The sequence below is a fragment of the Solea solea genome, chromosome 13, assembly GCF_958295425.1.
Source record: "Solea solea chromosome 13, fSolSol10.1, whole genome shotgun sequence".
Classification (NCBI taxonomy): domain Eukaryota; kingdom Metazoa; phylum Chordata; class Actinopteri; order Pleuronectiformes; family Soleidae; genus Solea; species Solea solea.
In genome coordinates, this window is record NC_081146.1 from 10,913,404 (window position 1) to 10,939,630 (window position 26,227).

General features: G+C 41.3%; 2 protein-coding genes across 2 annotated transcripts; one reads left to right on the forward strand and one right to left on the reverse strand.

Annotated features, from left to right (window-relative positions):
- The first annotated feature begins 2,338 nt into the window (after window positions 1-2,338).
- LOC131471524 (piggyBac transposable element-derived protein 2-like) lies at window positions 2,339-5,427 on the forward strand. Its single transcript, XM_058648119.1, has 2 exons — window positions 2,339-2,610; window positions 3,027-5,427. Exons 1-2 carry the CDS (start codon window positions 2,608-2,610, stop codon window positions 4,923-4,925), a joined length of 1,902 nt encoding a protein of 633 aa, XP_058504102.1. The 5' UTR covers window positions 2,339-2,607; the 3' UTR covers window positions 4,926-5,427.
- A 2,704-nt stretch (window positions 5,428-8,131) lies between these two features.
- LOC131471304 (IgGFc-binding protein-like) lies at window positions 8,132-18,045 on the reverse strand. The gene is made up of 15 exons (XM_058647804.1): window positions 18,042-18,045; window positions 15,824-17,038; window positions 15,413-15,672; window positions 14,661-15,240; window positions 13,961-14,559; window positions 13,303-13,870; window positions 12,814-13,079; window positions 12,379-12,717; window positions 11,067-11,643; window positions 10,780-10,979; window positions 10,351-10,489; window positions 9,928-10,256; window positions 9,274-9,853; window positions 8,596-9,191; window positions 8,132-8,425 (listed from the first exon to the last, which is right to left on the reverse strand). The coding sequence occupies exons 1-15, from the start codon at window positions 18,043-18,045 to the stop codon at window positions 8,132-8,134; spliced, it is 6,546 nt and encodes a 2,181-aa protein (XP_058503787.1).
- Between the last annotated feature and the right edge of the window lie 8,182 nt (window positions 18,046-26,227).

Sequence of the window (26,227 nt, forward strand, 5' to 3'; positions counted from 1 at the left end):
AATTAAGAGCTACAGAGTGTCCTACTGAGCTGTTTACTGCCTGTTGTGTCTCACTAATATGTGTCCCCACACAATTTAATGCCCAAAACGTCGCGTGATTTTTGTTGTCACACAGACATTGACTGAACACTTTACACATGTTACCTTAAGTGTGTTGCATTTAGGAGAAAATGTATTGACAGAACTTGAATCTATACTCGCTAGTATGTTTTTATGTGAATAATTGCTTGATAATGGTCTTCGAAGTGAGGTTCTCAGTCACCCAGGTCATGTCTTCTGTAGCTGTAGTAACTCAAGCAAGTCCAGTCGCCTACATACATAAGAAAAATCTTTATCATATAATAAGTACTTTAGTAGCGAGGCCATTACCATGTTTCTACCAAATGGCAACCAGTTGTGACTCACAAACGAATCTGAACTTCTGTTTTGAAGCCTCAAGATTCACTGATTAGACAATATCAGCTGTAAATCACACTGGTGTCCCCTCATGTGCTGTACGTCATATTTGACAACATTGACAACATGTACTTTTGAAGAAAACCCAAAAGTAACGATTAAGATCATTAACTTCCAAGAAAAATATTTACTAACTTTGCAAGTCAAGCCTCAGTTTCCCAGGGACTTCCATGCAACTAGGAGAGTCGCCCCCGTGTGGCTATTCAATGTATTGTCGCTTCAGGGAGCAAACTGTTTCACACTGAAAGTGCAATTGCATCGTCCTCTACTCCAAACCAAATTTCTCCCATTTCCAAGATTGTTCTTCTGGAACTCTCAGACTGAAGGACATCCTTACCATTCTCTACACTTGTTTGTATAGAGACTATGTGTACATCCATCGTTTGAAGCTAAACTCAGGTTTATACAAATATTATTTACGTTAATTTACAGCATTTTACAAATATCTCTACTCTATAGTCTCCTTTTAGTATTTCTTTTAAAAACACAATAGTATGAGACTACCATAATGAATATTAATATTTTTGGGCACATCCAAAAAACATGTGGAGTTAACTAACTTTAATTGTATACTCAATACTTTAGGACATTTTGCTTAAATTTTTGCTGCTGATTCTGAAGCGCCTGATACATTTTTAGTAAATATTATTCCAAAACAAATTCTTTTTGCACTTCTGTAAAAACATTTTAAGTGAATGAATGAGTGGATGGATGAATTAATGTTTATTTTGAACATCATAATAAAAACTATAAATATTACTATACTATACTGTACTGCACTATACTATACTATACTCCCTGTACTCTATATCTTGAAAATATTGTATTTTTAAGCATTTTCTTAAATTGTATAATAGTTCTGTATAATTGTTCTGTGGTGTAACTTACAAGCTGTGGTGCAAGCGGCTCATTGCAGTGAAGTGAAAACATTAACACTAGTGTGCTTTCACAGCCAGCACAGTCAATGGTGCATAGTTTTCTCTCGACTTCTCCACACCAAACTGCCACATTCCCTCCATCATTAGTGGCACATGCAGACCTGGGTGGATAGAGAAGGTTGTGTCCCAATATGGCTGTAGAACACACACACACACACACACAGTCATTACTTAGTCTCAGTGGGAATTCATCAAAAATGATGTAGACAAACAGTGAAGTGAGCATGGAGTTATTATATTTATTTATGATTAGTGAGAAGATAAAGGACCTTCTATACAAGAAACACATGCTGCTACTAGAGAGTGGAAAGAGCTGTTATTGCTAAGGTACAATTTATTTCTCCACTAGATGGAGATGTTGGTCAAGAATGAGCCCTATTTGTTTTCCTCCAGTAATCAAGAAACAACAATAGAAGACAGACCCCAAGTAAACAACATTTAACAAGTCACGACGAAAATGGACAAATGTGATGACTGGATGTGAACAAGCCAAGTTCAGCAGAATGACTCCACTTTTTTCATCGTCCACTTTATTAGGGTTGTAAAAAATAAATAAATGTTAGCCCCATTCTACAGCTGTTGCTTTCAGTTCACAGCTTTGAGAGGAAACAAGTTGAATATGTTACCCATAAAACTGATACCTTCATTTGCCGCAGAGCCAAAATCTCTACAGGCCACTGAAATGCAAAGAAGCACTGCGAACAATGGTCACTGAAGCAAATCAAAGTCATGTGCGCTCCGACACAGCAAAGATTACAAGCAACATTTATGAACATTGTGTAGCAAAAGCAAACGCACAGGATCCATTCTGCATGAATTCAGAAAGGTATTTTCTTGAGTTGCTTATGGTCTGGTATTAAAACTCCTGAAAATAAGATGACTACTTTGAATGAAATGAGGAAATGGAATACACTAACCTTAATTCTCCAAGAGACTGTCTTAACCCTTTATAGGGCAAGTGACTATTTTTGGTAATTTCCGCACCCTTTGCAAATGGCCACTGTTCTATACCTGAGTGAGGTCAAGAACCATGTGGTCCTCACTCAGCCAATCAGAAGAGATCACCCTATGTCACAGATCACATGACTGTGGCATTCGACCAATCAGCAGAGACCTGGAGTGCATCTAACTTTCTCTCTCCACTGACGTCAGAAAAAGACGCTAAAGATGCTCAGCTCACCTTACATTTCTGTACAAAACTTCTAAACTAATCATGGTAAGTTGATGAAACTCACACACTTTATAGTTGAATAGTTGTGCTTAGTGATGACATATGTGTTGTTTGTGGAGGACTTGTAAAAATTAGTGAAATTACAGCATGAAAAATGCGGGCACCATATTTGATCATACACCCGGTTCACCTAAAAACGGGAGTTCATTAGGTGTGTCCATTTTTGGACATATGCCCGATGCACCTAACAGTGCATGCGTATAGCATTTTCTTGATTAAACAAGCAATACAACTAAGGAATTTATGTTTTAATGTTGCCAAAGGTTTTTATAATACTATGCAGTGATTCAGGGATAATTTTAACCGATTTCTAGAAATATTGAAGCTATAAATAGTGAAAATGTGTGATTTTTGTCAGCTTGTGACCTTTTAACGACTGTTATATTGTGTGAAATCTTTAGGCAATGTCTGCCCGGATGTTTTATGCCAAGAGGAGGAAGAGTGTTGTCGTGCCCGTCCACCCTGCCATCAGTGATGATGATGAGGAGGATGATGATGATGTGGCAGACCCTGATTATGTCCCACCCAGCCACAACCAGGACATTTCATGTACAAGTGACACTGACCCCTCTGCCAAGAGGAAACGGATCCAACCTGTGGTCGAGGTGCTCCATGAAAATTACAGTGAGGACAGTGAGTACAGTGAGGATGACGACGATAATGATGGTGATGATAATGTGCAGCCAGCAGTACAAGACCAGAGGCCAAGGAGATCTGGAAAGTTAGCACCCAGGCCAACCACCTGGCATAAAGTTGACCAGAACAACACAGCCCTTCCTGAATACCAGCACTCTGCCCCAGACTACATTGACATGCCTTTTCAGTACTTTATTAGGTACTTTGATGCCCAAATGATCAGTCATATAACATACCAGACAAACTTATATGCTGCTCAGAAGGACATCAACACCACTTTCTCCACCAATGAGAATGAAATAATGACCTTTCTGGCCATCCTCATCTATATGGGTGTTGTTGAGCTCCCCTCTGTTGAAGGTTACTGGGCCATGGAAACCAGGGTCCCTCAAGTTGCCAACCTGATGTCATCGAAGAGGTTCAGGCTGCTGAAAAGGGTTATCCATTTCAATGACAACACTCAGATCCCAGGCACCAGCGACCGTTTCTTCAAAGTCCGGCCACTGTTCAGCTTTCTCAATAATGCCTTCAGGCGTGAGCCACAGACCCCCAAACAGTCTGTAGATGAGGTGATGGTTGCCTACAAAGGGAAGACAGCTGGCAACCTGAGGCAGTATATCAAAAACAAGCCAGACAAGTGGGGTTTTAAGTTGTTTGCAAGGGGCTCTGAAGATGGCTTCATCCATGACATGGTGCTATACCAGGGCAAAACTACCCTGGAGGCCCATGATGTCCCCCTGACGCCTGAACAAATAGTGCTGGGTGCCACCAGCCAGATTGTTGCTGTCCTGGCGAGTACCATGTCCTCCCTCACCACCACAGCCATCTTTGCTGACAACTTTTTTACCAGCATGGAGCTAGTGCGGTACCTCAGAGATCAGAATTGCAGATACACAGGGACAGCAAGGGACAATAGAATCAGAAATCCTCCACTCAAGTCCATCAAGGAGATGGAGAAGAAGGCTGTACCCCGTGGTACTTATGACTATGTTACCAGTGATGATGGGATACTGGCCGTCAGATGGAAGGACAACAGAACAGTCACTCTGCTGTCAACAGACACGGGGGTTGAGCCGATGTCCTCAGTCATCAGGTACTGCAGTGAGACCAAGACGAAGGAGCCTGTGAGCTGTCCAGCTGTCATCAGGAGTTATAATGCCAACATGGGGGGCATTGATAAGAGTGACATGCTGGTACACCTCTACCACACCCCCATGAAGTCCAAGAGGTGGTACTTGCGTCTGTTTGCATATGTCATTGATGTCAGTATCACAAATGCCTGGGTTGTTTACCGACGGGACAGTAAGGCCCTTGGAGTGAATGGCCAGTCTCTGAAGGATTTCAGAATCCAGGTGTTCAGGGGCGCCAGCGGCCAGACGTCTGCCAAATCGAGCACCAGAAGAAGCTCGTCCTCAACTGTTGAAAGCCTCACCACCAGTGTTTATGTCCCTGAGCCTGTCCGGGGACACCGCAGCCACACACCAAATGAGGCTGTGTGCTTTGACCTGTCCCTCTTTCATGCCCCTGTACATGCCAAACGCCAGACCTGCAAGTACTGCAGCAGGAAAGGCAACATTGTGAGGTCAAATGTGGTCTGCAGGGTCTGCAAGGTCCACCTTTGCATGAACAGTGAGCGCAACTGCTTCATTGGGTACCATGAATAAGCTGTCCTAATGGTGTCCAACGTTGTACTGTGTATGTTATACAGTTTATAAAGTTATAGGATGAACGTTATACTGTTATACATTACATAAAGATGTACTGTGTATGTTATACTGTATGCTATACAGTATACAGTTGTACTGTGTGTTATACTGTTATACAGTACATAAAGTTGTATTACGTATTTTATACGTGTGTTATAATATTTGCATATAATGTTGTGCAATTTATTTAGAAAGGACTCTGTATCAGCACTTATGTTCTAAAAGTGATGTTCTAATGTGAAACATACATGTGTTTTTGTTGTATATTTTACATATACACTTATAAAAAAAAATTTACCACTGAAGGGCAAGGAACCAAATACGATAACTTCGTTTACTTTGGTTTTCTGCAAGAAAATGGAAATTTTTGAAAATGTTGAAAACAGAAATAAACTCTGGTTATGGCCCCCAACAACCCTCTAAAGTTGATTTTTTGAATTTCATAGTATTTCAATGAGTGCCCTATAAAGGGTTAAGGCTGGAGCACAGAACTAAAGACTAGGGCTCAAATTAATATTGTACCCAGATGAGTCTTAAGTGTCCTTGGATGACAAGCAGTGATTGGATTGCAAGCTTGGTAGCGTTTGATGGCCATGCCTGTCAGCCTCACCTGCTTTTTAATCAGTAATTACCATAGGGGATTCTCTGCTATTTCTTAATTAAATTAGATCAAATGCAATTAAAAACCACACTCTTATTCCTTTAAAAGGACTCTGTGGAGTCCTTTTTAGTTCTTGCTGTTAAAAAAATAAGCGGTTGAATGGTCAAAGAGCTGTCCCATCACTCGCTGATCTGTACTCGATTATTTCAGTGGTCAAATTAAGTTTGGCGTTTGCATAATAAGAGGCAAAGTGGAGTTCAAAATTAAAACTTCTACTCCAAATACAATCGTTGATTAAAAGCATGGATGAGCTACTATCAAAATAGTCAAAGAGCATCATCATCCGCTATGGTGAAAGGATAGGTGGACCAGGACAATAAACCAATGTCCAATGCTTCATTTATTTCATTCATTAATGCAGTTACCCATTCATTCAGTACCTTGACACAGGTGTAACAGTTTAGTCCCAAGTTTGACTGAACTGTATGAACGGCAAATTTCATTTTTTCAATTTCATCTTCCACACTGTACACACATTTTCTTCCACTTACTGCCAAACCTCACACACCTAGTGCTCATTACCTGGCACATACCGGTACACTTCCTGGGCTAATCCTTCACCTTTGTCAAACACAAAAAATGCATATAAATGCACATAATCACCTGTAATACATAAACAAAAAAAGTACATTTAGAATCCAGAAGAGGGTGCTTGTAAAGTTCCTAAAGTGCCTTGTAACGCATTTTCCTTTGGGGGTGACACAGTAGGAAGAGGTGTTTCTATCACTTTACAGGGACTTTAAATTTACTCAGATAAATAATGTATTCATGCTTACATAAATATCAGCATTTTGGCAATGAAGCAATTGGACTGTAAATAAATATAATTTGAATATACTCAGTAATAGTTGTAATAACTGACAGAGGTTTTTATAATCCAACAAATAATCAAGTATTCATGCCCATCCCTACCATGAATGACATGGGCCCTCTGCTGGCCAGAGAGTACTATGAATTGGCCAATCCAAGAGAAAATACTGTAAATTAAGAAAATGTGATACGTGATAAGCCTGCCTTGTGATAATATTAGGAATGGCTGTATGTTGGGAAAACCTTTGACATTTATCTGGTTTGGGATGTGATATGAATGTCATGGCACGTTTATTTCTATAATTATTTTCTAGAGATTCCAGCTTTGCTAATAGAATAATAGAATGATCCCACTAAAGATGTCTGAAACTGTGACACCTTGCAAACCTTAAGAAGTAAGTATTTAGCTCATGGTAGGGTGACTGTTCTTCCAACCATCTTCTATCGCTTTATCCTCCACATGAAGGTCGCGGGGGTGCTGGTGCAAATCCTAGCTGACATAGGGTGAAAGGTGGGGTAACCCTGGACCATCACAGGGCCACATAGAGACAAACAACCATCCACTCTCACATTCACATCTACGGTCAATTTAGCGTGTCCAATTTGCCTAATCCTTTTTTATTATTATTGTTTGGATGGCTATTCTAAATGTGAAGGGACACACAGCATTGTGAGTTGGTGGAGGTAGTTTGAATCAGGTGAGCACCCAGGACTTTAAAGATCGTTAGAGCACACATCTAAATACTTAAAAAGGAAAAATACTAGTTCTTTAGAAATTGGTTCTGTTGCAACACTAAGAGTCCAGAGTGTATATCTCAGAATCTGTATGGCCGGTTTCATGCTCTCCAAACATACCATGACCTCATGACCAGACTAACAGAGTACAGACTGCTTTCCTACAAAGTTCACATACATCCATTTTTCACCAAGCTACTGTGTCACACTCGCTGTAATGCGGTTGTACTGAATATTTATTTATTTATATGTTTATTTTGGTCATGTCAATTAGATCAATCGTCATCACACATCATCTTAGTGTAGTTCACACAATACACGTAACCGAAAGGGAAAGCGGGAGAAGCAAAAGCTTATCTAGTCCCGCCCCCATATATCAACATGTGGCTGTGATACCTGCGGCCTCAAGCCTACGACTGCATCACAGCCGTGCTCATATTCAGTACAACTGCAACACAGCAAGTGTGATATCGCCTTCATACAACAGTTGTACAAATGCTATTTTAGAGTTTTTTTTTTTTACAAGATTACAACAGGTTAATGTGTGCTTTTTTTTGTTGTATGTTAAATAACAATAACAATAACACATATTTATCCACAACCAGAACAGATTGATTGTCGCCTAGCAATGCAAACAATGAGCAAATGCAGCATTCTACACAGATTATGTATTTGTATGTTCCTGTCAGAAAAAGTGACTGTTTAGCTCTAGTTTTTTATTGAATGCCTCTCATCCTAATACTCCTGATACTGTTGTATCATTTTAGATGTTATGGAACTAGTTATTCCTGCTGTCTTTTTTCCTAAGTGTAATTATTTGTTAATGGGAGGCACCAGGTGAAGCAAACAAAACCATAAGACAGGCTGTTGAACAGAATTGAGGTTTTCTTTCTGATTATTAATAAATATCACAAAGTGTAGCCGAGAGAAATAGTAACTTTATTAAATCTTTGCAATATTAGCAGTTAATATATGGGGAAAACACTCGCCAGCTCTCCCCCAGCTTGACTTCATTATGGGTGATCTGGCCATTTTTCATGGTCAGATCATCCGAAGCGTTTCCATTGTAGTTGCCACACAGCCCGCAGACAGCACCCTGGTAGTTGCTGGGCAGAGTAATGGTCAGTTTGCTCTTCCGGTCAAAGGTCACAGTGATTCCGGCTCTTGTCTCCACAACAACTCTCTGACTCCTTTCAAACACCTTGAGCTTATCTTTGTATTCCAGTGGCAACAAAGTAAGCTGCCCATTGAGCTAAAGACGGAAAAATGTGAAAATGAGCACACTGGAAGATGGCATGTCATGTCTTTGAGGTGTCAATCTTAAATATACAAATGAAAAATCAGCCTGTGGTTACCTCTTCAATACGTTTTAACTATATATTCTATGCTTCGCAGTATCTATACATCTACATCCATACCTACCAGAACCCCTGTGTTTTCTCTGCTGATGTTGACAGTGATTCCATAAATGGAAAGGATGACAGCCCTTGTGTACGACACAGCTTTGCTTCTCAGGTGGTCATTCTGCACAGTCACGTTGAACAGCTCTTGTCCAGGCTCCTGAGCGCACAGTCCTGCCAGCTGATATACACATGCTCCCTGGAAGTTAAACTTGTGGCCATCGAAAGTGCGGTAGTGTGGGTCTCCTGAGGCTGAGCATGTGGCAGGACTGATGGGTCGGCAGCCACGCTCTCCATCCTCTATGGTGCACCTTTCCTGGGCAGGGCAGGATGCTTCACGACATGTCACCATGCTCAGGGTCGTATCACACTCACACAGGCGGCCACAAGCCTCATCAGCCCAGAAGCGCTGACCTGGCTTGTAATAGCGACCCTGATAGGAGCAACCACATGTTTTAGCACGCACACAGACACCAGCGCTGAGGACATAACCTGCATCACACATACAGGTCTCCACACAGACGCCTTTGCAGTTCGGCTTATATTCAGGGAAGGGACAGGATGGCTGACAAGGTGTGGCACACTCTTCATAGTGGCTGTGAGGTGGACAGTCCATTGCTGGATAGAAGTGGAATTTAAAAGCATTAATGAAATAAAAGTTCTTCATTGATTGAATATTAGTTTGGTCACAAATACTCACGACAATCAAACTTTTTCCTCCAACCATTGATGGATATTCCTCTCTCATGACACTGCTGACTGTAGAAAGACAATGCCTGGCACAACATCTTCTTGTCGCCCTTATTCAAACACATATCATACACACAGCTGCTCATAAAGGCCCCAGGGTCCAGTTCTTTGTGACATGCCTCAAACACACCATTTTTCTTGGCCGTGAGGGCCCCGCATGAAGTCTCAATTTCATAGCGCTTAACCTGTCTTTTATTACAGGTTGGACAGTTTTTCGTGCATGTGTCCCAGCAGGGATGGTCTTTGTTCTGTTCAGGTGTTTGCCAGCTCTTGGCCCACTCTATCACAGATGAGACAGCATTTCCAGAAGGATTCTGGAGCTCATCACCTCTGTTGCCATTGAAGTTTCCACACAGTCCACAAACCAAGCTGTAATAGCTGCTGGGCAGCATAATGACTATTTGCCAGATCCAGTCATAGCTGACAACAAGGCCAAAGTCTGTCTCTATAACTGCAGAGCGACCTTTCTGAGTCACTGACACTTGACCTTCACCCAGTTGTACTGGGAGATTCACCAGTTCCCCATCCACCTGAAGGGCATGGAATAGATCGTTTTACAACCTGTGTGTATACACATTGTAACTAAAGTAACTAAAGATCTTACCATGACTTGACCAAATTTGTTCTTGACAATGCTGATGGTGAACCCATAGACAGACACATCTATTTCCCTGACGTAGGAAACGGCTCTGTTTCCTCGATTATCATTCCTCTCAGTGACTGAGAACGGCACTAGACCGTCCAGATTCCCACAGGTCTTTGAGATGACGTACTTGCAGGTGCCCTGGAAGTCGAAGTTGTAACCATCAAACGTATGGTAGTGTGGGTCACCCCAGGCCCAGCATTTGCCTGTGTATTTAGGGATGCACACAGCTTCGCCCTCCTCCACACGGCATGTCTCCATGACTCGACAATTGGCATCTTTGCAGGGATCTGCACAGGATAAATCAGGGGAAATCACTCCCAATTTCTTTATTTTTAATTACGTGATTAAAACGTTATGAATCATTCAATTTATCTGACTTGCCTTTGTTATAGCATGCCCGTTTTCCTTTCTTGATCATACATTTGGTGCCTTGAGGGCAGGTGTGTTTTTCACAGAGCAGGCCTTTCATTTGACAGGAGCACTTGGTGTTACAGCCTTCCTCGTACACAATCTCTCCAAGCTTGGGGTGGAGATTGCATTCATTATACAGAGAAAACAAAACAACAGGTTCAAGAGAGGTCATTCAAGACGTTTTTTACATGGTCACAAAACATAAAGGCAATCTGCTTCATACGTTTAGGAGAAATCCTCAATGAACACATTTCAGATCAAACTGGCTTATAGCCACCAATGTGGAAAATTCAACAATAATCAACTGAAGGCAACTGTATTGCCATGTCATCATGGCAGAGAAGAATCTATGTTACTGTATATGAAATTGCCTCTCTGTAAAGAGGTGTTGAACATTACCTTGTAGTTTTTCCCATTGTCAAAGCAGCCACACTCAGTGTCATTAACACATGTGTGTCCATTGTATAAGAAGCCAGTATCACATTCACAGCCTTCTACACAGGTGCCGAAGCACCCAGCTATCTCTGGAAGGCCTGGGCAGGATGCAGAATTGAGGTCTTCACACACCTCATAGTGACTGTTGGCGTGGCATTTCATGGCTGAAATAAATCACGTGGTGGAAGTGTATTAGAGAACATGTGCTACAGGGCAATAAGAAGAAACAAAAAAGTTATTTTTTTACTCACGACAGAATGAAGGCGTCCTCCAGTTTTTCACATCTACTCCTGCATAGTGACAGCTGAAGGCATAGGCTGCTATGGTGTTGCACAGCACCTTTCCATCCCCATAGGAAGCGCACATATCATACACACAGTCATTAAAGTATGGCTGAGGGTCTAGTTTACTATGGCAGGCTTCAAAAGGACCTTTGGATGCTGTAAGAATTCCACAGTAAATGGACTTTGAAAACAAAGCCTTTTGGACTTGGTTACAACTGGGACAGGACTTTCCTTTGCAGCCATTGCTGCACACCACACCAGGAATGGAGACCTGCCATGATTTTCCAAATGTGTTCACGTTCCGTGTGAGCCTATGGTCGGGCATTTGAAAGTCATCTTTTTTGTTGTCATTGAAGTTGCCACACAGACCACAGACCTTATCCCGGTAGTTACCAGGTACCGTGACAGTCACACGGTAGACCAGATCGTAAGTGACAAGCAGCCCGAAATCTGTTGCAATAACATAATTCATGCCTTCCTGATAGACCAGTACAGCTCCATCATTAAGACTGAGTGGTAAAAGGGAGGTAAACAGTCCATTTACCTGAAAAGGGAGGAAAGTTTGACTAGTGATGATAAGAATGATGAAAATATAAAATGATCATATACATGTGTCAGGTATGTAACCACAATAATATCATCTTTTTCCAAATATAGATGAGTACCAATAAAAAATGAAGCCTGGTGTATACTTTGTTGTGCAACACGACCAAAGCCACTGCACCTAACCTCTTGATGCCTCATTTTTAGTTCCCTAAAAAAGTAGTAAATCTGTATCAATTTAGTTATATACCATTTACATTTATTAGTATGAGTATTAATTTCATTTTTATTTACATATTTAAATTGGACTGAGATGGAATTCTAATTCTCTGAAGTTTTTACTTTATGCTTCAGGTTTCAGTCTTCTTCATATGTGTAACCACACTCTTCCAGGGGGCTCTTGCAGTTGCCATATTTTCTTTCCCTCAAGCTTGTTTATCTGTATCCAAATCTGTGGATTTGATAATGGATGAATTTAATGACGTTGATGATATAATTTGAGGAGGAAGAGATTTTTGAATTTACTTATACTGAGTAGCAGGGCAAGAAAGTGAGGTGGACAGTGAAAGCTCTGAGATAATAACAGGTTTACATCGCATCCCCACTACTATCACACTCTATGACGAACTATGATTGTGGCCACAACACAAGAAAATTCTACAGTTGCACAACATGCAAAAATGTCTTGTATAAATGTCTTGTATGAGTAGCCTAAAATTCAGGATTAAGTGTTTACCATGACTCCAAACATGTTGTTACTTATTTTGAGATCGAAGCCATAGACTTGCACTGCAACCAGTTTAGTGACAGACATCACTTTGTTGTTCATCAACCGGTCCCTTTGCACATTCTCCACCAGAACAGAGAAATCCACCAAGTGGGTGCCCTCCAGCCCACAGCTCTTGGAGAGTGTGTATGTGCAAGAGCCCTGGAAATCATATGTTAGCCCATCAAATGACCGGTAATGGGGATCCGCAGAGTGGCACACACTCTTACCAACAGGGTGACATTTTTGGACCCCATTCTCTACTTTGCATTGCTCATTAGGGCCACATGTGAATTTCTTGCACTTAACCTGAGGAAAACAAAATTGAATCACTGTAAAAATCCAACAATTGGTATTCCATACAACAGTTATTAAACTGTTATTTGTTCTTTCAGTATCTATTACCTCTCCACCGTCAGTGCATCTGCACTTCTCCTGACACTGACCATCGGGATAAAACACTTGGCCGGCCTGGTAGTATTTGTCATTGTAGATGCAACCACAGCTTGAGAAGGGAACACATGTGTCTCCACTGAGGATGTACCCCTCATCACAGACACAATCTTCCCCACACTGATCCTTGCAGAATTGAGGAAGGATCAGACTCTTGCATGTGGCAGGACATGCAGTTGCACAAATTTCATAGTGGCTATGAACTGGACATTTCTGTGCTGTACACAAAAAACATAAAAGAAAATATGAACATTTTCAGGGCAATATATAAGAGATATTTATATAAAGATCCCAGTTGTCAGCAAAGACTACACAAAGCTACATACAATTCCAGATGGAAGAAACACATTATACACAAAAAAGGACAGGTTCACAGAGCAGTTTAAAAGCTAATTTTCACTTTGCTTGTTATGTAAATTATTTTATTAAAAAAAGTCTCACCACAGAATTGACTGGTTCTCCAGCTGTACACCTTGGCCCCAACAGCCTGGCAGGCAGATGTGTATGCTGCAATTGCCTCACATAGCACATCCTTTCTGCCTTTATACAGACAAACATCATAAACACAATCCTCAAAGTATCCAGCAGGATCCACCTTTGCATGGCAGTCACGGAAAGGCCCATGGGAATCCGTCATCATACCACAGAAATCTCCTTTTTCATACTGAGCCTTGTAGGTAATGTCACAACTTGGACACACCCCTTTACAGCCTTCGACACAGCCCGGGATCTCAGCCACACGCCAACTGGTACCAAAAGGTGTTGGTGCGACAGCTTTGTCACCATTCTTTGGAATAAGGTCATCCCGTGATTTGCCATTGTAGTTGCCACAGAGGCCACAAACGGCTTCCATGTAGTTGCTTGGCAATTTTACAAACACAACACTCCTCCAGTTGAAGGAGACTTTGAGGTCAAAGTTTGTGGTGACAACAGCTCTGGAGCCGCTCCTATACACAGATACCTGCCCTCCTGCCAGGTCGACGGGCAGGTTGACCAGCTCATTATTCACCTAGAGGAGAATATATTATGCTATAAACCATGATGAAATATGAACAGAGAAGAGAGCAATGACTCGTGCAGTTACTTGTGTAGTTCCTACCATGATCCGGCCTGTGTGTGTCCTCGTAATAACAATGCTGAGGGAATACACCTTGATCTCTACTAACTTGGTGAAGGAAACTGCTTTGCTGCCACGGTGATCATTCTGCACCAAAATTTCAAAGGGCACCAACTCTGGTCTCTTGGAGCAGAGTGCAACAAGTTGGTACACACATGTGCCCTGGAAGTCAAACCTCTTCTTGTCAAAGGTTGTGTAGTGTGGGTCTCCTGAGGCCTTGCATGTGCTGTATGAGACAGGCTGACACTTTCTTATGCCCTCAACCACCTGGCACTGTGTCCCTGCCCCACAGCCTTTATTCTGGCAGTCTACTTGTCTTTTTCCAGGGAGGCATTTACACCAGCTCTGGCAGCCCTGATCAGCCCAGAAGGACTCCCCAGCAGGGACATATCGTCCTTCATAGGTGCAGCCACACTGGTCAGCAGGTACACACTGACCTCCACTCAAAACAAAGCCTGCATTGCAGGTGCAGGTCTCCACACATGGGCGTTTGCATTTGGAGGGAGCATTAGGATCAGAACAAGTGACAGGACAGGCATTGCCACAGAGCTCATAGTGACTGTTGGCTGGACATTTGGCAGCTTTAGGGGTGTAAAGAAGAATATTGTGTGATCAATGATCTTATCAACAATCAAGATAGAAATGGGCTAATTTTATGATTTATTTTTCCAACATGACTTACAACATTTTGCCTCCTTTCTCCAGTCTTGAACCTGAATCCCAACATCCTGGCAGGCATCAGCGTATGCCTCCAATGCCTGACAAAGGAAATGATGATTGCCACCGCCCATGCAAACGTCATATTTGCAGTTCTCCAGGTATGTATGTGGGTCCATGATGGAATGGCATTTGCTAAATGGCCCATTTACTACAAGTGTGATAAGCCCACAGAACGAGTTCCCCTCCCACTTCTTCATCAACTTGTCTTCACACTTTTCACACCCACCCACACAGTCATCTCTGCACAGAGCGTCTTTCACCAGCCCCGGCACCTTCCAGCTGCGACCAAAGGCCACAGCCCCACGTGTCTGTGTGCCAGAGGGTGTGGTGAAATCATCATCGGGGTTGCCATTGAAATTGCCACAGAGACCACAGGTCTTACCAGCAAAACTGCTGGACAGAGTGACAATGAGCTGGTGGTTCCAGTCATAACGCACAGTCAGGCCAAAATCAGTCTCAATGAGCACAAAGCGACCACTGTGACTCATAACAAGTTTGTTGTTGTTCAAGGTTACAGGCAAATTCCACACGATGTTGTCAATCTTCACAAAGGAAAACAGAAAATACATCATAAAGGTATGAAATCAATAAATGATCAAGGATGCAGTTCAATGCTCCATGCAAAGAAATACAGTAGAAGAGAAAAAGAGATTTAAAAGAATTACATTAATAAAACAATATTCATTTTGGAAAAGAGGAAAAGAAAAATCTTACCCTCACACGACCTGTCTCAGACCGAGCTACTGTGATGGACACGTCATACACTTTCACTGTGACCAGGGTGACATAAGACACCCTGAGGCTTCCCCTATTCTCATTCTGGGCAAGGACCTCAAAGGCTGGGGAATCATTCTTTCCACAGTTTTTGGCAATAACATAAGTGCAGGTACCCATGAAGTCAAAGCGTCGTCCGTCAAAGGTATGGTAGTGAGGATCTCCCTTAGCCCAGCAGGTGCCGGGCAAAGCGCTTCTCACTAAAAATACAACAAAATAGATAAATATCAAGTTAATCTGCATTGTACATTTTTGTTTCCACATAGTTTCAATTTAGTGTTTATTATGATATATGTTTGATTATTATTAATTTTTTTTTTACAATCAACAAGTGTAGTGTGTGTTTCTTACCTGGCTGTAAACATTGTGCCGGAGCACCATAACTATTCCATTTCTTGAGTCCTATGCTGTAAAGAGCAAAGCGGGAGTCGGAGCTGGACACGGCTTGTCTACCACTATGAGAAATCTGGGTCCATGAGAAATCTGTCCCTGCAACCGTTTCCCACTTGACATTACGAGGCAAGCTTCTACCATCGATACGCAGCTTTCCCAATGCACTAGTCCGCACCACAACCAGGGCTTGACTGTCAAACCCTTTGAAAGCCTCTAGTGAGTAAGAGGTGCAAAAACGGTCTGTGGACAGGATGGTCATCAAGAAAGGGTCATAGTGTTGTGATTTGCCATTGAAGAACATGAGGACCTGAATGCCTTGATCAGCCTGAATGAACACCGTCTTCTTTTTTTGGGACTTGATTGTCACTGTCTGCCCACTGATCATTTTAATCACCTGTTCAGTGTTGCCATTTCGGACAGTAACCTGGGTGGGCTGGGAAGCCTGGATAATAACACTATCATGATTGTCGTGGAGTGTCAGGGGAGGGACAATGAAGCTGGATCCCCAGCTGCTGACAGGCAGTAGTTGCTCGTTAACATGGTCACATGCTGAGAAGCGCAGAGTGCAACTGTGACCTGTGAAAACAGCAACAGGGTACTGGGAGTAAACCCTGCTGCCAGAGAGGTCATCTGTGCTCTGGAGCTGGACACTCTCATATGGCTGGAGATCTATTACCATTTGAGCGCCCTTCTTATAGACATGATGCTGGAACACGATGGGCCCTTGTGTTAAAATTTCAATTCTGTTTCTCTGTTTTCCATTTGTCACAGAGAACTCTTTAAAGGTGCCTTTGGGGGATTCCCTGGGTGTGAAGATGAAATATTCATTACCCCATTCAGTGGTGGGATACACCAAAGAGGTGTCAGCTGTGTGTAACTTGTAGTTGAAAGAAGTCACAGCCACATCTGCTGAGGCTTCAATGCGCACTGAGTTGGGAGACTTCACGGAGCCGTACATCTCAACTTGGGCAGGGAGAGATACAGTGACCCCTTCTCCAGCATTGAGAGTTTCTTCTTGTCTGAATTTTAAGGGCGGCACAGACACTGTCACTTTAGTATTGGCCTCAACAGCAGTGATATAGAGCCGATGGCTCGGGGTTTCATCATTTTTAATCCAATTCTGCATGAATGACAGGACAAACTCCTTGCCTACTGATCCAGCGGACGATGGACCTGACAGATGGAAGCAAAGAGACAGAAAACACACATGTCAACAAAAAGAGTTCTCCTTAAGCAAAGCAGTCAGGAACAAAACTATTCCCCACTTCATGTATTTGAAGACATTTCTTTAAATGAATGATGTTATTTGTGCCTCGGCAATCAAAGGATTCAGATGAGCAAAACAACCTTGGCTGGAGACATACAGTATTTGATCATAGGAACAGTACAACAAAACAATATGACACTCGAGAGAAAGCAACTTAAAAATACCTTCATTTCAAAGTTAAAAAGCACAAATGAATGCTTGTCTGTAAAAAGATAAAGCATTTTTTCAATCGCCACTGAAAGAGCTTTAAACTGAGGAAAAGACACTTGACTGCCTCTCAGCAGCACTCAATAAGTCACTTTTGCAGACAATATAATTGCATAATTGAAATATTATAAATATCTGTCCCCTATCTGTGAAAAGAACATTTTCTGTGCTCAGTCAGGGCCTAGAGGATTTAGATTACATCCCTGTGTCAGCAATTCATTATAATAGATTCAACTCAATAGCAGCTGAAGGTAAATGCTAATCCCTAACAAAAACACATGTCTATTTAGATGACTATCTAGTATGTGCCGCACTCTCAAATCCTTAACGCGTTTAACATTCTGCTTCATTCACACAAAAAACCTGGTACGGCTGCACAACAATGCACAACTGATGGGACTGACAACCTGGATTACTTTTCTCAAATTGAGCGATAACTTGGCTTCATATCCTGACGGGGAATTCAGAGCCAAGGCTTGAGGGAAGATGCCGTGATTTATTAACTGAGCAGAAGCACATTTAGTCAGATTAACTAGATTTTAATGGCAAGCAGATGTTTTGGAGTTTCAAAATATTTATTCAATGTACTGCATATACATATATACATATATATATTTTTACAGTTTTTATATACTGTAAGTATATAAAAAATATACTTACAGTTGAGTAAAACCCCCAAAGCACAAAGCAGCAGCAGAGTACCCATGGTGGCTAAAAGACACAAATATTTGAGTTACATTTTACATATAAGTTGCAGCATAAATGATGTCAGAGTGAATAGGGCTTACCTTCTGAGAGTATGAAGATGTTTTTCGTGCCATCCTTTTATACATCCTGATGGAAGACACTTAGCCAATGGACCAGTAATCTAAAAACAATTATTTCAGTTCAAAATAAACATTCCTGTAAAACAAATGAAGGCAGATCCTGGGAGTGACATGTAGGTCCTGCTGTAGGTTGACATAAGTGTGATTCTTTAATCCCACCACACCCAGTACCCAAGAGTTTGTTGTGAAAATGATTGCTAAATAGTTGTCTGATTGTGTGATTGTATTTCTTGAAAGAAGAGAGAAAGCAAGACGGTCAACAGAGCACAGTCTATGACGTTCTCTGCATGAGAACAGCGCCAGCTTTAATAAAAGATAAAATGGGAGGTGAGGGGAGTTGTAGGCAGTGTTGCCAACTTAGTATATTTGGCGAGTATTCAGACCCTTCTAGTGACTCTTTTTCAAAAAAGTGACTAGCGTCAAATCTGCCAACTTTTTCTGGTGTTATTTTCAACTGGGCAAGGTGAAACAAATTACATAATTGCAAAATTACCTGAGAGTCTCAGCAGAAAGCACTCAAGTTTGATAACAGAGCTGTTTTGTGGACTGCAAAATGTAGAGGATTTGTTTTGATCTTTCACATCACATACAGCATATACATAATCAGCAGTGATTGTACATTTGTGCCCAAAATGTGACTTGTTTTTTCTGCTCTTATTAGCTTTACTTTTGAAATGCTCCAGTGCCTTGTCCATCAGTTTAAAGACTCCACCAAGTATATACACCTTACTCACTTATACACTTTAAAACATTTTATGTTATTTGTGTTTTTAAAGTCTATTCCTGCTTGTAGTGCAATGCCACAGTCAATACCAAGAACAGACGAAACAATGACACTGAGACTTTCTGTTGGTTTTGTGCATCGCCTAAGAAAAGCAGCAATAGTGGAGGATAATTAATGTTTGCGACAGAGCCTAAGTAAATACTTTGTAACTGTAAACGTGTTATGGATCTAAATGAAGGTGTGTGCCCTCTATTTTTGTTGGATCATAATCCTCAATAAACAGAAACGACCTTATGGTCTGACTCATACTCAAACTCCTTTAATATCAAATTAAAATGAGTACTGGCCCACAACATCCTCCACCTGTAGCTAGATTATACACAAAATATAATACTAAATATGATTGTTAGCCATTGTCAGGGACAGTGCGCAATATTTTCACAATAATAATACCTAAGGTAATATGAATCACTCATTTAAATGTATGTATGTATATGTATATGTATATGTATATATATATATATATATATATATATATATATATATATATACATATACTGTATATATGAGCATGTTTTTTATTATTTTATTATTTTTATTACAGTTGTCCAAATGTTATTATTAAATTTTAATTTCAATTTGCATCATAAATGTGTTTTTTTTCCACTTTTACTGTGAAATTCTGTGAAATACCATCATGAATATCGTTGGAAATGGAAATTGTGATTTGACTTGAAGCTAATTTCCCACATAGTTTAACTTTTTTTTCACATGATCAGCCCCATCATGACCAGACTGGACACTCGTTGGCCTACAGGTCGTTTGAGTTTGAGACCAGTGGTTTAAAGACATGCGGTGTTATACTTCCAAGTGTAAAGAATTTAAAGAAAGACGCAGCAAACAATATTTAAATGGTTTAGTTACCTCGTGAAGTTGCTGATAAACAAATATACTGTACTTCAGTAGAGATTTAATCTTTAAACGTGTACACTATTAAGTGAATGCTTGTACACACTGTTGCTGTGGCGAGGCTTACTAGTCAGGAAATGACCAAGGCCCCATCAATTGACTGAACTGTGTGAGTGGAGAACATTAAGTTGTCCCCAAAGACTACACAACTTACTATAATGTAACAGAGAGGAACTTTGACTGTCACCATGGTCTAACTCAGACTCCACCCCAGCATCTCTCCTCAATATCACTGCGACTGCAGTTCTTTTGTGAGTCCATTCACCGGTAAGACATTGATTCCACAGTTGTACCTTCACCATTCCTTCCTGTGTGGTGACTGATAATCCACACAGGAGGATCTGAAACACACACAAGTCTGGAGGAGCTGCCCTCACAATGTTCACGCGAAGAGATCAGACTGAGCCACTGCTCATTGGCCTTATCTGAATATACACATCTTGGAGGGCACACTCACACTGACCATGAGGTACACACTTTCCATCAAACACTTTTCTATGGCTGCACTAGGAACCCTTTGAACATCCTGTAGCTGGAGCAGATCAGGGAATGAATCGGAGGAAGGACCAACACATTCCCTTGGACTATTGCTGTCACGACACTGGAGAGCTGGTGGCATTATTCAGAGTGGGCCAGATACTTGATAAATCCACCGTGATTTACATCATTCACTTACAGAAATAAGTGTTTTCTTGTCATGATGCTACTGGTGTTCCTTTAGCCAGTGCAAGACAAATGTCCATGTGCCCTGCTTCAGCACAAAGGGCCCTAACACACATTCCTCTACAAATATCAGCTCAACACCACTGTTCGAACACTGCTTGAATTCTATTCTGTTGTCCATCAGGATGTCACGGAACATGCTTTCATGTGAGGACAGGGTGCACACCACAAGTGTCAACTGTCCAGGAGCTAGTACAGAGAAGCTGTGGCATTGTACACCTGTGGTACAGTTAAGTCAGTCGGTTCCTACCCCAGATGGTGTGTTGTTGATAGACGGTGTGTTGTTGATAAACGGTCTATTGCCAATGTCCCTCCTTTGTCTTAACGCACAGGGTGTTCTCCATTCAGCTAAAATAACAGACATAACTTTATTTACCACCCTTTTAACTAACAAAGAATAGTCATGTCAAATTTCAGAGACAAGGGCGGACACCAAGCAAGCACTGTGGTGAGGCAGAATAACACCTTCCAAGGTGATGTAGCCAAAGCCAGCAAACACCCTGTGTTTAAAAACAAATCCATCAGTTACTGAGCAGTTTTATATGAAGCCACAGGTCACTTTTCCTTTGTTACAGTTGCACATTTGGCAACTTTTGTCAGTGGAGAACGGACAAGAAAGCCGAGAAAGCTGTGCCTCATTCATGCAGCCATAGTCAGAAACCAGCACACACTGTCCGTCACTTGGAACAAAGCCAAGGTCACACTGGAGCACTCCTCACAACCTCCACTACAGTTCCCACAAGAGGACACACACAGCACACACAGTAGCCGTGTCCCAATAGTTAAGGCTGTATCCTCCAAGTGTGCAGCCGACAAGGCGATTGGCCCAGTCGGCTGCACACTTGAAGTCACATGTTGTGAGAAATGGGCACAATTCATGGTTTCCCTTCTTCTTTTTCCTAATACATTTTTAAAATGACATTCCAGCAGGCTATACACATGTTAAATGCCCCCTCCACAGTTACAAGTTCGGAATCACAGTCCTTCTCACCCCTCGAAGCCTGACTGCTGTTTTACCCCTGGACTTGCTTGAGTTGAAGACGTTCCACCTCTCATCCAAGAGGCCTCTACAGTTCTGACTAATTAGTAGGAGGTTCAAGTTTCAACTTAACGCCTCTCTCAACTGGTATCAGCCTCAGAGGTTAAATATCTGGTTCTTCCTACTAGTTAGTCAGAACTGAAGAAGCCTCTTGGATGAGAGGTGAAATGTCTTCAACTCAACTCAAGCAAGTCCAGTCACCCACAGCCAAATACTGAAGATTATAACCCGGATGACTGAGAAGCTTTACCGACAGTATGTCTGATATTAGATACATATATGGTTGCCTTCTCTCCAGGCTCCACCAAGTCTGTTGTCATGTGATTCATGTGACTCAAAATGCTTCATGCGGTGCAGGTGAAGCATTTTGAGAACATCTGGATGATGAATACACACTTGGAGGATCCAGCCTTGACTATTGTGACACAGCTAGTGCGACACCAAGGTCTACACTGTTCATAGTGGCTCTTCAGAGGACATGACACACCAAGGGGGAGAGGATATGCAAGTATTACGACAACTTACTGGTGTCACATGATATCTTTTGTTCAGCTACATTTTTCATTACAATTTGTTTTGTTGTTAATAAAAGGCAGATAAACAAAAGAATGGGCAGAGAATCAAGTAAACATGCTTCATGTTGCTAACAATAGTTACTCCCAAACTAATGTTTCCATTCTCTTTATCATTCCACTCCTCTGTAAGTTTAACTTTTAATCTGCTGACTTTAATAAAGCAAATGTAACAGTGCACAGAAAAACATTGGAGTGTAAGAATCTTGACAACTGAATTTCTGTGTCTATTAAAAGGAGCAGGAAATATTTCTTCACTTTCCATTTACAAGACATTTACAAAGACACTGATGTATGTTTGAATTGTTTTTGCCCTATAAAAAACTATTGACAAAAGCCTTAAATAACTAACGCCTGTCATTGTTTTCACAGGAGGAGACTTTGACAGAGAATTATTAATTGTTTAAGTCCATCCACTGTGTGGTGTTTTAACGAAACCACAGAAGGTGCCACTCCTCCACTGTGTGAGCTGCTTGGCAGGCAACAGCATAAGCAGTGGCTGCCATTCATTTGTGACCTCTAAAGCAAAATATTGCTTCAAATTATCATTATTTATAAAGGAGGGCCTTTCGAGTGGAGATAATGTATGCCGTGCCCTATAAGATGCCTTTGCAATTTTTGTCATCAAACATGAAGTTCCCTACTGTCTATGACAGGGAATTATATTTAGTGCAAAATAGAAAATACCCATCTCTGTGATAGAAAGTGATTTAGATGTGCCTTGTGAGAATGTGGGATTTTATATACTAGAGGTACCTGCCCCACCAGTGCTTAGTAGGTGCCCTTTCAATTTTTGCCCCTGATATTCATCACCAGTAATTTCATGATGGCTGTATTAGGAATAGTGTGCCAATCTTTTCAGTGAATCTATTATTTCAGGTTTCAGTTGAATACAAACAGAAAATACAGATCCTTGTCCGTGTGGGTTCACTAAATTAAATTAAATTAAATTAAATTAAATTAAATTAAATTAAATTAAATTAAATTAAATTAAATTAAATTAAACTAAATTAAATTAAATTAAATTAAATTGTAATGCCTTCCCACTCAGGATCTTCCTCATTTAATACATACGAGTGAAGTCAAGAGGTGCGTCGTGTTCATCCTTCTCCCGTTACTATCCCCCTGTTTAAGGCAATTTATTACACAAAAGACTTTGAACTTGTATATTGATAGTGCTTTCTGCTGTCTAAATGTTCGTTAGTACGTACATGAGATATGTTTTGTTCAGCTTGCTCAGAGTTGTTATTTAAAGAGTCTATGGCTAATTAATATAAGCCAGTGGCTGGAAACCTTGTGGTCAAGCCGGAGAGTTTATTACCTCGTTTCTGCCGCTTAAGTGACTGACATCCATATTTGTATTTGCTGTTGAATATCATTTTTATTCATATGAGTGGAGGCAAAAGCTGCATCTGTGTTCTTCCTTACATAACATTACTCTGGGATACTAAGCTAGCAAGATGGCAGTGGACCTCTCCATTAGCTGGTTCACAAATACAGAGTTGACCACAATCATCTGGGCTGCAGAACGTTGAGTATCTGCAGCCACATAGCCCTGAGAACTCCTGATGAAGCCAGGGTAATAGAAGCAGCCCCCGCACACAGATCACACAGTGGCATTACATTCACAGGATGGAGAACAGGCTGAGCCACAGGTCTTGAAGTGGCCGTTTGGAGGACAGAACTGATGAACTTGCCAACTGTCACTTCCCTGTCTTTCCAAGGATTATTCACAGGCAATGGACTATGAATGTAATGCTATCCCTAGAGCAGTGTATTGCAGTCTGTTATAATCATCTACACAACTTCCATAGAAGGAATCAGGATTGGATAAGGGACCATTCTGATCAGTGAGCACTGCACAGTGCCTCTTGTGACAGATCAGCAATAGGATTTGCTCTTTCTGTCACTTAACCCATATCTGTTGTTCAACAGCTATGGTCCCCATCAAAGAGCTTGTAAGTCTGAGCATGATCCATACTTACAGGACACTCATCTTGAAGATTACCATTAAAGTTGAAAAGAGGCCATATACTTGCCTTGTGACAGGAATCAAGTTAAAGACATGTGGAGTTCAACCCCAGGACTACATGCATACCGACATTGGTTTTAAGGTGAGTTTTGGGAGAGAAGTGGATCTTGCCCTACAAAAGAGCAATAGGTGTGTAATTCAACAAATGACAATTAATGTGAAAATAGCAGGGGGGTTCTTGTGATTGTACTTAAATCTGCTCCATAGTTTGACTCAAAAAGACAGTGTTGGATTGATTCTGCAAACGAAGAACTAGAACAAGGAAACGTGATCATTATGTAGGCGAGGCAGAAAAGGCTTCGCTGTTGTGTGTGTTTCTGCAACGCTGTCCTTCTGAAACTGGTTCTGCCTTTCAGACAGTTCCTCCAATCATCTTGCAGAAGCCCTATTCTGTGCCGTCCAATGGAGAACAGTTGAAGCTGAGCTTCAAGTGGTTTTAATGTGGAGGCTACTACGGGAACATGGAAATCTCATAAGACGATCTGCCACCGTGACAAACAGCTGATTCTGAACAAACTAGTGACACGTTCTCATCACATTCTAGTGTCTACATATCTGACAACATTTTAGAGGAAGCTGATTTTCTCTTGCTGTCTTAGAGCAATCACCACTGGTACAAGAACTCTCAGTCATAGCTGAGTACTGCCTGCAAACACCAAGTCCAACACCCTGATGGCTTTCACAGACAGGCACACTGCTGTGCAGGAACATTTCTCTGTTTTCATCACACTTTCCATGACATGAATCTGCTCTACTTAAAGACAAAAAAAAAAAAAACACAAAAAACTCATGCAAAGGCATGTAAATGAGAAACTGAAAACCATTCTTGATGCCGACCGTCCTTTTTGACAGTCCATGATTCCATCTAAAACTATACAATGATGCAGCAGGGGACATAGGTAGTCATCAAAGATGAGAGTAAAAAGAAAGAACTGCAGAGGTCCAATAATTTGATTACAAACAATATTGTAAACTATTTAAGTAAGAGTGCCGGGCAAGTTAAAGTCATTTATTAAATGAAAAACAAAATGATCAATTCTGACCTTCAACCTCATGCCATCAATTACACAGCCTCACAGTCACTGGGGAATTGGATGCTTAACTAATATCAGGACACAATGAGGAGCAAAGGCAACACATTACCTGAAATACATTTTATTCACTTGCAGATAGATTTGCATTCCCTCAGTGCAAAGCATATCTGCACAAATGCCTGTCCATCAAACATGCACTGGCATCCCTCAACAGAGCAGTGTGCCAGTTAAGGTTAGGGGTGGCATCCTTGGACACCCCTAACAAGCTAACAGTCTTTACCCTCTTCACAGGAAACATTATGCCAGATCTCACAAACAGCTTTGCTTTCATGTAGATCACCTGTTGCCCTGCCCTGAGATACTTGCTCTGATGAAAACAGCCACAGCTTTTGTTTTTTGGATGGACACAGAGATGGCCAGTGTGAACTAACCCCCGCTTCACAAAAGTAATTCTCCTCAGTGTTTGGAGGCATCTCTCCTGTGTTATTCTGCCAGACAAAGCAGAGGTGAACAGAGGCAGAGCTCATGTTCTAAAGGGACGTTGGAGAGGCAGGATTTGTCTGCAGATGTACAGAGAGAGATCAGTTACTAAAGAAAGGGAGATGCTGTAACGGTTGACCAGTGATGCATTAGTACCATCTAGTGGTCTAACAGTATTTTAAAAATGTTGAGGCCTTAATGTCAATGAGTCACAGCACATTGCATGCAAGTTAAACTAAGAAAATGTGACTTGGAACCAATACAACCACATTTTAATTGGATGTACAGTACAGTAAGTAAATAATCACTTCAGTTTCATGATCAACACTCGTGTGCTTGCACAGGCCATCATGGCGAACGTCAAACAGCTCACAGTTACAATCTTAGAGGATATTAATTTAATTCACTGGCACAACAGAACTTGGAAGTAAATGGACACTCACTGCAGAGTCTAGGACTCCTCCAGGCATAAACTGTAGCCTTGTGGG

Coding starts and splice junctions, on each gene's coding strand:
- LOC131471304 (XM_058647804.1), bottom strand. Junction 15,673..15,823: donor GGCACAATGTTTACAGCCAG/GTAAGAAACACA, acceptor TTGTATTTTTAG/TGAGAAGCGCTTTGCCCGGC. Junction 9,854..9,927: donor ACAAATTTGGTCAAGTCATG/GTAAGATCTTTA, acceptor CATGCCCTTCAG/GTGGATGGGGAACTGGTGAA.